This window comes from Gadus macrocephalus, chromosome 7 (assembly GCF_031168955.1).
Source record: "Gadus macrocephalus chromosome 7, ASM3116895v1".
Lineage (NCBI taxonomy): Eukaryota > Metazoa > Chordata > Actinopteri > Gadiformes > Gadidae > Gadus > Gadus macrocephalus.
Window position 1 is genome coordinate 26370273 of NC_082388.1, and position 12368 is coordinate 26382640.

Sequence of the window (12368 nt, forward strand, 5' to 3'; positions counted from 1 at the left end):
TTTAAGGTTTCATTAGAGATGATCGATGACCTTTATTTTCATCTGTGGAGATAGGAGTTCTAGTGACACAAGCCAACCGACTCTCCCTAACTAACTAATCCTACCAAGTCAGTTCAAGTTAATGGGCCCCAATTATACCACCAGGTGTGATGTTGATTAGTTATTACAAGCCATTTAGAAATCGACCCTTTAGTGACATCACAAGTGGGAGTGTCCACCCAGATGTATGATGGATAGATCCCCTACCAGTTGGAACAGTCCACAGATTCTTACAATGTTGGGTTGTATCTTCATGGTTGAAGTTGCTTTATAAAAGTGTCGGCTAAATAAATCAAATAAAATGATATATTTTAGTTTGTAATGGCTACAAGCCATTACAAAGATCAGACCTTGCGTTAAAGAGGCCGTTTAATAAGAGATTGTCGGATAGCAATGGTAGCATGGATTCTCTACCACACGGTGGCGCTGCAGCAGCATTTTCTCTGCTCTGCCTCTTTCGGAAGACAGTTTACAATTTTTGAAACAATGCATTAATAAATAGCGTTCACAAATAAATGTGTGTTTAAACATTTAACTGATTTTTTTTATTTTCATATGGCCATTTACACCACAGTCGTCGTATGTCGTCCAATGCTTTTGCAGAATAACATTAAAAACCATCATTACTGATTTTTTTTTTATTGACTCACCTCAAAGAGCCTATGCATACCCCATTTAAGACTTTTGTTTCTTCAAGACCACGGGCCATTATACATAATACGTAACAGAATTTAAAAAAATGTTTTTAAAGTTTCTGCCCCCTCCGGTCCCCACACCTGCGTCTGATGCGCTCCGCCTCAGCCCCTCCTGCTAGCCGGAGGATGTTGCGATGTTGTGATGCTGCTCACTGTTCAGGTGCACAGCCACAAGGGCTTTCTCTGTACCCAACTGTTTAAAGGGATATCACTGACATCTGGTGGCCCGTTCAGATATTGTTTCATTAATTTCCTCGATTGCAAATTCTTGGTATTGTATAAATAGTATGTTTGTACAGATGACCCGTACAAACATACACACAGTGTACTAATATGTTGTAACCCTGGCCTAGATAATGTTGTATTTGTTTTAAGGGACTATATCAGCCATTAATTATGTTCTAACTATACGCTCCTGTCGAAAGAGGATTTGTGTATACATGGAAATACTGGGTTGGGTTGATGTGGTCACAACCACTCACACTTCTCCGTATCACTCCGTGTTTTCCATGTGATGTGTTTTTTTTCTGCAAAGATGCCTTCAGTGAAAGGTTTGGTGAAACCATATCCAACATGATGCGACTTGTTGTTAGCCTGTAGGCTGTGTGTGCAATTTACATGTAAGGTTGAGATTAGGAACAAAGATGAAATGCTAAATGGTAAAAGTAAGGCAGTGAAGCCCAGCTGCTCATGTCCGTGCAGTGAAGAGACGTCACCGCTGCAGAAGTTCACATTCCACAAAGACAGCGACCTGATGCCAGCGACCAGTTGTGCTCATAAATTAGAGCAAGGGAGAGCTTAGAGTTTACTCTCTTATTATGTCAAGGACAACTAATATTTTTATTAAAAGGCCTGTTATTATACATTTCGGCATATGTAAAATAATCACATACAAAATTTATTTATTTAATTTAATACAAATACAATCTTTACTAGACTCAATTGATTTATCATAGGTCTAACAACGTTTAATAAATAGTGGAATTAATTCCAACACAACCCTTCATTTCTCATCAACAGGAAAAGTAAACACAAATATAAAACGTTAAACAACCCACTACTTAACTTACTTTAATAGCCTATCCTTAACTCTGTCCCTAGTTATTTTCCTAAACACACCCCACCACCACCCACGATCCCTACCTGTGTTCTATAGTTGTATTAAACACATGACCACCACCTAGGATCCCTCTCTGTTTTAGTTATTTTCATTAAACATATTAAACCCCAACCACCAAAGATGCCCCGCACGTTGGGTTCCCATGTCCCCGGCATGGAGACGTGGCAGCGGCCCTGGTCATATGATCACAGCCCGGGCTCGAACCCCTCCCCGCCTCGGCAGCAGCAGGACTTCCTCTAAAACCAGCCACTTTACCCAGTGTGTGACACAACGTCCACGTCCTACGAATTTCAATTTTCAAATATCTGCTGTACTTTATTGATTCGCACAGGCTCAGTGTGGTTAGTTTGTAGGGGCGGTGGACGACCCCAGAATAGTCTGCCTTTTGGACTTTACTGCTGACGTTTACACTGGGCTGCAAATAGCTTCCGATTCCCCCCGGCGGTGGTCGGGCAGATCGGGGCTGACTGCTGGCTCAACCCCCGGTACTCTGCACTCCGATGGAGGAACAGCCCAGAGACCGGCCGCCAGAGAGACACTATCCCCGCCACCAGCACCCCCACGCCGAAGACAGACCCTCCGCGGCGGACCTGAATGGGGTGAAACATGAGCAGATCCACCTCCAGCACCAGGAAACGCAGGCGAAGAAAACAGGTCGGAGAAAACATCCCGAAAAGTTAGCTAGCGCGTGAGCTAGCGCGGCCAGGGCTAACTGGCTGAACGACAGCTAGCCGCTAGCTTCAGCGAGCTAGCGGCTAGCAGGCGAATGTCAACGAGTCGACTAACCTCCGCTAACTAGTTAACCTCAGTCAGCCGACCGCATTTAACACGCTGACTAGCTTATGTCAACTAGTCGGCTCATAGCCCGATGTCAATAAGACCACTAGCTATAGCAGTTAACTAGGTAACTAGTTTATGTAGCCGACTAGCCTCATTCAGCTAACCTGCTAGCTTGCTAGTTCCAGCTAGCTGGTAGCATTAGCAGTTAGCTCCGGCGTGGTTCGGGGGATCGGGAGTGTTCTGCGAGCTACAAGTTGCAAGCGACTAACAATTCGTCACTACGTATTAAACCAGCGCTGTTAACTGGTTTAAACTGGTAGAAAGCCCCCCCCCCCCCCCACCAGGATCAGTCGTGTAAACTGAACCCGGTCCAGCGTCAGCGGGGAGCAGGGCTAGTGGTGTGGGTGCTGGTTAGGGTGACAGTTGGTTCTTTGACAGATCGGGGATTGACCTTCACCCATACTCTTACTCCCGGTCCGCCGGGTAGTCCTACCTTCCACCTTCCGCGGCCCCCTCTCCGGGCGGGACACCGGGTTCACAGTCCAACGGTGCCCCGCTGCAATAGCGTCTATATTAAAAATAGAGCCCGGAGTGGATCGGGTTCGCGTCCACACCGTCTGTGTCCAGTTTGGGAACGCGAGCCGGTTCCGATGGAATGTTCGCGGCTGCCGTTTCCGGTCGGCCATGTTCCCAATGCTAATGCTAAAGCTAAAGAAGTTGCCTCGCTCAGTGGGTGGTACACCTCGGCTTTTGTAACGGACCAGAGGGTCGATTTTTGCATTCTTTCACGGGTTCGTATGGGTTGCGCCACTCGCTGTTGGGGAGTGCCGTCGTGTGTCATTAAGCATGTTGTTTGTGAAACTTCTAAGTGGCTGACGAGTGGTCATTAGTGTTAGCATCGGGTCTAGCCCTGTTGCAGGGCCCTGTTGCATTTTGTCCACACAGCGGGCAGCGATGCAGACAGCTGCCCCCCTCCCCAACCCCCACGCTTCGGCCACCGCCTCGGACACCCCCCAGCAGGCTTGCCTGGCCCCTAGACCCACTAGTCCCAATAGTCAAGCTAGTGCCGCTAGCCCCCCCCCTCTCAGGCACAGCCATGACTGTCACAGCTGATATGTCTGATGTATCAACCCTACAAACGGTTGTTCCATGTTTCTGTAGACTACATGTGGACGCAGTCTGGATGTTTTGGCCTCAGAGTAGCCGGACCTGCTTCAGAATGAGAACATGCATGTATGTGTCGTCCTGTCTTGCATGTGTCAGTCTGTCATGCATGTATCTGCTTGGTAGGAGAAAGGATTTTAAATGCTGTGGATGTTCAGTCGGTTGCAGGACAGCGGGTGTTGTTGAAGTTGATAATGACTGTGCAGTTTGTGAGGCGAATAAACACCAGCGTTTGTTTAGTACATGTGTACAATGCCCACTCATCTGCATTGTGTTGTTGACATCAAGCTATTCACTGAGTAGCTTGAAGGGTTTTAAATATAAACAGTACTTGTAAGTGATCTAGTGTGAAGTGAAGGCTAGGCGAGATCATAATGAATACACCATAACATATGTCTTTATAGTTTTAATAGTTCAATGAAGTCTCATTTGAAGCAGTGCTATACAAAAAGTAAATGCCACAATACCTGATAGAATGGAAAGAAAACATGATTTTAATTAAATAATTACAGTTAAGGATGTTTATGTCGACTCATGTTTCAGGGAGCCATGTTATAATGCAACATGTCTGAATCAAGGAGCCATGTTATAATGCAACACGTCTGAGTCAATCAATATTTAACTGGGCGGCCCGATCGCTCTTCACATCGCTGGTGTTCAGCATGTCGTTGTTCCATGACAGTTCCACTTAATTACAGTTAATCAAGTAAACAAACAATTGTTCTAAACTAATTTGATAAGGTAGGGTGACGTCACGCTGGGTGACATGAATGGATGCCCTCTCTTCCTGCCCGTGAACGGCCGTGGCTTTGGCGGAAGTGACCGTAAACGCTGTTCTCCTCCGCAGGAAGCAGAAGGTTGACCGGCGGATCGGAGCACGACGCCGCGGAGAAGACCTCGGCCTGCCCGGCGGGCATGTCCCATCCCCCCGGTAGCCATGGCAACCGACACGTGATCAACTCCACCCTGAAGCAGACCCACCCCGGCTCCGCCTCCTCGACGCTCGCCTCCGCCGCCGGGCCCCCGAGGGCCGCCGGCCGGAACAACGCCGCCGCGGAGCTGCGGAGGCAGCAGAGCTCCGACCAGCTGAGGCCCGGGAAGGACAAGGAGGCGGCGCCGGTCCCCAACGGGCTGCCCGGCGGCCCGCTCACCAACGGGTACTCCAGCGGCGGCAGGCCAGCCGCCGACGGGCCGGGCGAGGGCGGCTACAGCAGCCAGAAGAGGCTGAGGGCCCGCGGCGGCGGTGCCGCCATGGTCCGCAACGCCGAGAACATGATCCGGGAGGCGGAGAGGGAACCTCGGGGCCCCCCCAGCCCCGACGCCCTTGACAAGGGCCTGTCCTCCCGGCTGGAGGGGCCCCCCCGCACGGCCCCCCGAGGCGAGGGCCCCGGCGCCACGGCGGTCGACCCCCAGAGGAAGAACGGCGAGGGGAAGGGCGTGGCGGTGTTCGGGAAGAAACCCGACGAGAAGCACAAAGGCGGCGGCGGCAAGCACTTGTCGCCCCCCTCCAAGGAGGACTCGTGGACGCTGTTCAAGCCCCCGCCCGTGTTCCCCGTGGACAACAGCAGCGCCAAGATCGTCCCCAAGATCAGTTATGCAAGCAAGGTCAAGGAGAACCTCAACAAGGAGGCGGCGGCGGCGGCGGCGGCGGCTGTGGCCCCGCCCCCCGCCCCCGTCAGACTGTCCCAGGTGCCCATGTCCGCCATGAAGACCATCTCCTCCGTTAGCTTTACCAACGGGCCCCTCCCGGGGAACGGACACCCTCTTGGGGGGACGTACTTCGCCCCGGGCGCGGCCCAGGCCTCGTGTCTCCCCCCCGGGGAGGCGGGGGCCGCGGCGGGGCCCGGCGGTGACGGGGACGCCTTCGAACTGAAGAAGTGCGCCCTGCTGATCTACCCTTTAAATATGCAACCCGTGCTGCCCAGCGCGCGGCCCCACGACCCGCAGGCACCGCCGACCAATCAGAAGGCCTTGGGGGAGATCTTCCAGAACCAGTGGGGGCTGTCCTTCATCAACGAGCCCGGCCTGGGGCCCGAGGGCGGGGACAAGGCGGCGGCGGCGGCGGCGGCGGCGGCGGCGGCGGCGGCGGGCCCCCCGGCCCCGGAGCCCGTCACGTTCGCCCCGGACTCTAGAAGGACTTGCGTCCCCCACGGCCGCTCGGCCACCTTCGGGCCCCTCACCCCCGAGAGGGAGGACGAGGACAAGCCCGGGGTGAGGGGCCCCGATAAGGCTCGGCTGGAGCCCAGGGGCCCGACCGGCGGCGGGGGCGGGGCGCAGGCCAGAGAGGGCGGGGCTAAGACGGGCCCCTCCTCCCTGCCCACGCTGACGTTTGGGTCGTCCAAGGACCGTAGCCCCCCCGGGGGTCTGGACCGGAGGGCGAGCTGGGGCGCGTTCGACGTCAGAGCTGCTGTCACCTATCACACTAAAGGTAAGGTTAGCTGGTTACTCACCCTCTATACTGTAACTAACTAGTGCTGCTGTCACCTATCACACTAAAGGTAAGGTTAGCTGGTTACTCACCCTCTATACTGTAACTAACTAGTGCTGCTGTCACCTATCACACTAAAGGTAAGGTTAGCTGGTTACTCACCCTCTATACTGTAACTAACTAGTGCTGCTGTCACCTATCACACTAAAGGTAAGGTTAGCTGGTTACTCACCCTCTATACTGTAACTAACTAGTGCTGCTGTCACCTATCACACTAAAGGTAAGGTTAGCTGGTTACTCACCCTCTATACTGTAACTAACTAGTGCTGCTGTCACCTATCACACTAAAGGTAAGGTTAGCTGGTTACTCACCCTCTATACTGTAACTAACTAGTGCTGCTGTCACCTATCACACTAAAGGTAAGGTTAGCTGGTTAGTCACCCTCAATACTGTAACTAACTAGTGCTGCTGTCACCTATCACACTAAAGGTAAGGTTACCTGGTTAGTAACCCTCAATACGGTAACTAACTAGTGCTGCTGTCACCTATCACACTAAAGGTAAGGTTAGCTGGTTAGTCACCCTCAATACTGTAACTAACTAGTGCTGCTGTCACCTATCACACTAAAGGTAAGGTTAGCTGGTTAGTCACCCTCAATACTGTAACTAACTAGTGCTGCTGTCACCTATCACACTAAAGGTAAGGTTAGCTGGTTAGTCACCCTCAATACTGTAACTAACTAACTAGTATAGTGACCACGTCAGAGCTGCTGTCAACCTATCACACTAAAGGTTAGACTGGTTAGTTACCGTCACCTATCACTAAAGGTAAGGTTAGACTGGTTAGTTACCATCACCTATCACACTATAGGTAAGGTTAGACTGGTTAGTAACCGTCACCTATCACACTATAGGTAAGGTTAGACTGGTTAGTAACCCTCAATACTGTAGTATCACTACTGTTCATACTGACCAATAGTGTAGCGTACAGCATCTCTACTGTTATCTTAGCTTTTAACATCACTTCTGTTAATACTGATCAATACTTTAGTGTTTAACATCACTACTGTTAATACTGATCAATACTTTAGTGTTTAACATCACTACTGTTAATACTGATCAATACTTTAGTGTTTAACATCACTACTGTTAATACTGATCAATACTTTAGTGTTTAACATCACTACTGTTAATACTGATCAATACTTTAGTGTTTAACATCACTACTGTTAATACTGATCAATACTTTAGTGTTTAACATCACTACTGTTAATACTGATCAATACTTTAGTGTTTAACATCACTACTGTTAATACTGATCAATACTTTAGTGTTTAACATCACTACTGTTAATACTGATCAATACTTTAGTGTTTAACATCACTACTGTTAATACTGATCAATACTTTAGTGTTTAACATCACTACTGTTAATACTGATCAATACTTTAGTGTTTAACATCACTACTGTTAATACTGATCAATACTTTAGTGTTTAACATCACTACTGTTAATTCTGATCAATACTTTAGTGTTTAACATCACTACTGTTAATACTGATCAATACTTTAGTGTAAAACATCACTACTAGGGATGGGCAAAATTATTATTTTCCGGGAACTAGTTCTTTCAGTTCAGTTCACTATAACGATTTGTTTATTTGATTCGTTCGTTACGTCAGATTACATCTTAAAAAAAATAAAAAATAAAAAAACATTTTTATATAATTTTTTTTTTTTTTTAATTGGTCGTGGGTCCGGATAGGACCGTCTAGACCGCAGTCCGCCGTTTGGAGATGCCTGCTATATAGTACGTCGAACGTCCCACCAATATTTATACCACTTGCTTACTCTCTATATTTCATTCATGGTTTTACATTTATAATTTTATTTTACTTTACATTTAATTCTTCATTGTTCAGGCATTACAGAACTTGCATGGTCATAAATAAAAAATACGAACTGCAGTTTAATTTCTTTGTTTGTTCTTAAATTGACGTAGAATGGAGTAAAGACTCCTGGGATTGGGAAATGCGTTTATCCAATAAACAGATGGAGGTCAAGTCTATTTTCGAAAAAATTTAGGGGGATATATGAGTCGAATGGTATGACCCAAGATACGTCAGACAGAGAAAGCGCGCATATTCGACGGTACCGCCTTGTCATTGGTTTACCCAGGTGCCATTCCAACACCATTGCTACCTCTCATTGGCTGAATCTTTGAGAAAGTTGTAGACTCAATCAATGGAAGTCGCGGGGAGACGGAGCTCTGTTCGTTTGTATATTTTATTTACGTGACCATATGTTTGGTTTATGTTAAAAAAAAAGAATCAAAGAACCAGTTCTTCTTGTTTTGGGGAACCAGTTCTTGTCGTTCACGTTCGGGATTCGTTCGTTGTAACGAATCAGTCGCGACCGACACATCCCTAATCACTACTGTTACTGTAGCTTTTAATATCACTACTGTTAATGGTGACCAGTAGTGTAGCGTACAACATCACTACGGTTACTGTATCATTTAACATCACTACTGTTTATAATGACCAATAGTGTAGCGTACAACATCACTACGGTTACTGTATCTTTTGACAACACAATGATCAATGATGTTCAACAGTTCATTGATGACCAGTACATAATGTTCTACATTGCTGCTGTTTAGTTACCGTACGGCAGCGTTCAACACCACTACTGCTAATAATGTCCAATAGCACCGTCATGATTCACTATCTAGGAACATATTTCTGTTGTTGACCCAATGATGATGGTAACACTGTTTGTCTGTCTTCTTCAACAGAAATCGAATACATTTTCAACCTGCAAAAACAAGGTAAGGCAACTTGTTATCTTCAGTTATTTTTTAGTTGTGAATCCTCTAAATTCGTCTAAATCTGTTGTCCACTCTAAAACATGAACTTTTGAAACGCAATATGAAGATCTAGCGAGCCCAAACGCGAACAACGGGCTGCTGTCGTGTTCTGAGGACGGCAAGATGTTTGGAACGGATTAGCCTGTCCACCAGGGGCCAACCATGTCATCTAATATCCACTTATTAACCCCGGGGGTTGTGTAATGTATACGAAGGGCTATTTGTGTCCCCGTTCACTTCTTGCAGGAGAGAAGTGTCTGGAAACGTATCCATCGTGTGTTCATTAGGGCTGTAACGATACACAAATTCACGATTCGGTTTGTATCACGATTTTTGACCCACGGTTCGATACATCCCACGATTCTTTTAAATTTAAAAAGCATTTTATTTAAACAACACTTAAATACCAATTATTTTAATGTAAAATTTAATAACAAATAATTTGGAACACTGAACAGATTTGAACCGAAATAATACTATTAAAGTATAGCTAAATTAATAAAGAAATAACCAAAGATTGCAGTTGGAGGATGCTTTTTGCTGGTAGGCATAATAGGGCCCCTTTAACTGTTTGGTTGGTTTATTCAAATATCCTTATTAGCGCTTCTTATTAGGCTATGTAGCTTAAATAATGACATAATCAGGCCGTATAGAATGCAACATGTTTAATAGCCTAACTTTCAATAGATGAGGAAAAACATGAACGTCGCAATAACGAGGCATAGTGTTACGAGTAGCATATGTGTGTGCGGGAGAATGGCAGTGTGCGTATGCGTGTGTGAGTGACGTCAGCGAGTGAGTGGACGAGCGAGGAGAGCGAGCGATAGCGCGTGTGTCTAGTGTTCATAGCCATATGTACAAACGTCTCGTCTTCAATAATTCTTTAATTCTTAAAAGTGTAATTCAGACGAAAATTTAACCCAGGGTCTTTTTTCGGCATGAAGACCCATAAAATAAGCCCTCCAGACATTTTTTTCCGTTGATAATCGAGTACAGAGCTAGCCCGCTAATGCCTGGAGCGCTGTAACAGCCCGACTGGCTTCCATGTTATTGGATAGGGGCGGTGTGAACACTTCCAAAACGACATTTTTAACTAATAATATTGCTCAAAATGACACCAAACCTCTGCAGTAGCATGACTAGGGTCCATACCCATAAAACAAAGCATCAACAACCTAGTTAGCATACCGGGAGTTGTTTTCCAAGTCTTTGCCTTACCGGTGGGTCCATGTTTCCAGGAAGTCCACACAAGTCGATTACCGGCTACCGTAAATAATATATAACAGAGGCACCAACAAATTGAACTTCACAATCTCCCCTCTTGTTGGCGCCTCTATTATAGTATATACGGTAGCTGGGTTTAATGTTGCAAAAGACTGAAGACTCACTTGTTCAGCGTTCACTCAGACTCTGCACAGCCCCCCTCACCCCTCTTACGCACACGTTTTTAAATGTTATACTCCTGGCACTTAAAAATAGTACTTGGCATTGTATAGCGTCTTATCCTAGGTATCTTTGTTGTATACGGGGATGGGGTTCACCTAATGATTGTTAGTGCTTGGTACTAGGTTCTATGACGTCCGTACTGTACTGACAGCGATATGTTTTTTTCTCCTTCTGACAAATGTACTTATTGTAAGTCTCGTTGGATGAAAGAGTCTGCGATGTGGCCTGAATGTCAATGTTTAACGATCATTACCGAGCTAGGGTTGACCTGCGTCTGCTCTTCCTCTCCTTCCCGGTCCAGATCCAAAAAGGGTGGTGGTGTATAAGGAGAGCCAAGATGGAGGCCACCAGTGAGCCCTCTACGCTGGGCCAGCCTCCCCTGGGGCCAGCCCTCACCTGGGGACGGTCTCACCTGGCGCTGCGGTCTACAACGTCCTGAAGTCCGGACTCCTGTGGGACGACAACACCAGCGGTTGTGAAGCGAGAGCGAGGGGGTGACGCTGGGACCACACTGCGGAGCTCGGGGCGTGGGGCGGAAGGGCCCGTAACATTTAGAAACCAAGACTTCGGGGCGTCTCCGGGCACGAACCCTGGGAGGGGAGCGACACTGCGTCGGACGTCCATCTCACGGCTTCCTCTGACTCCCGTCGAGGGGAGGGGCCAGTGTAGCTTGGCCACACCCCTCTAGTCCCCCCCCCCCCCCCCCCCCCCCCTGTCCCTGTCCCGTCGGCCAACGAACTGTGGCGACCTCCAGTCTGACTCTATGCCGGCCGCGGGGCCGGGTCGCTGCGATGGGGAACTCTTTGTGCGGTGAGTGGAGCGAGGGAGAGGTGACGGTGGAACGCTTAAAAAAACAAAAACAGAAAAAAAAAAAAAAAAAAAAACCAGAGGAGGAGCCGAGCGCCTTGATTGGCCGCTTGGTCTTCGCACGCGCTTAGACACGCCCCCGAAGCGCCGAGGGAAAACCTGTCTTAAATACAGGACTTGGAAACCCATGGATATTTTATTTTTTGACGGCCATGTTGTTGAAACCATGATTCAGTGTTACCTGAAGCCAGAGCGCGATGAAACACCGCTTCTCTTTGAGATCCTTTATCCACGGCCGAGATGCAAGGTTTATTTTTTCCGTGGTAGGGTCTTTGTCTGTGTCCGATTCGAAAACGTTTTAATCTTTGCACATTTCATGTGTTTGCTTCGGAGGGTGTGTGTGTGTGTGTGTGTGTGTGTGTGTGTGTGTGTGTGTGTGTGTGTGTGTGTGTGTGTGTGTGTGTGTGTGTGTGTGTGTGTGTGTGTGTGTGTGTCGCCTTCTCAGTGGTGTGACGATGAGAAGGGGCAGAGACTAAGGTGAAAGGTCGAGGGAGAGAGATACTAGGGGGGGTTTTCTGTTTCTGCAGTGATCGGTTATGCTGAAAGACTCAAGATGTTTCAATCTGTTTTTGCCCCCCTCCATTTTCTGTTTTTCTGGAGAAATATATATTTTTCGGTTTGTTGATTGTTATTTCTTTTTCATCACAGTTTAGATGATTTTCTTTTGCTTGCGCGGCTTGTAGTTTTCAGGTTTCTGCTTGGCGATGGCATTGTGTGTGTTTGTGTGTGTTCTTTTTGCATGTGACCTGGTGGAGGATTTGGGGGTGGGGGGGGGACATGCGGTCGGCCACCTGGTTCTTCTGTCTGTAATGTGGAGGCAGACGGATGGCTGCGTTTTACTGTGGATAAACTAAAAAATCTAAAAAAAGTGTGCAAACTAGTGTGCAATAAGGCCCACGTACCACCAGGTCCAGGGGTCCTAAGTACCCCTACCTCCCGGGGCCCCTAGACCAGGGCCCGGT

General features: G+C 47.7%; 1 protein-coding gene across 1 annotated transcript; it reads left to right on the top strand.

Moving 5' to 3' along the window:
- Positions 1–2000: 2000 nt before the first annotated feature.
- nufip2 (nuclear FMR1 interacting protein 2) lies at positions 2001–11469 on the top strand. Its single transcript, XM_060056129.1, has 4 exons — positions 2001–2508; positions 4646–6226; positions 9022–9054; positions 10841–11469. The coding sequence occupies exons 1-4, from the start codon at positions 2355–2357 to the stop codon at positions 10891–10893; spliced, it is 1821 nt and encodes a 606-aa protein (XP_059912112.1). The 5' UTR covers positions 2001–2354; the 3' UTR covers positions 10894–11469.
- The last annotated feature ends 899 nt before the right edge of the window (positions 11470–12368 follow it).

What these genes read in the sequence shown, in the direction of transcription:
- nufip2 (XM_060056129.1), top strand. Translation starts at nt 2,355, where the DNA reads ATGGAGGAACAGCCCAGAGACCGGCCGCCAGAGAGACACTATCCCCGC. An exon ending in TGTCACCTATCACACTAAAG is followed by an intron (nt 6,227 to 9,021) that starts GTAAGGTTAGCT and finishes CTTCTTCAACAG; the next exon opens with AAATCGAATACATTTTCAAC. An exon ending in TTTCAACCTGCAAAAACAAG is followed by an intron (nt 9,055 to 10,840) that starts GTAAGGCAACTT and finishes TTCCCGGTCCAG; the next exon opens with ATCCAAAAAGGGTGGTGGTG.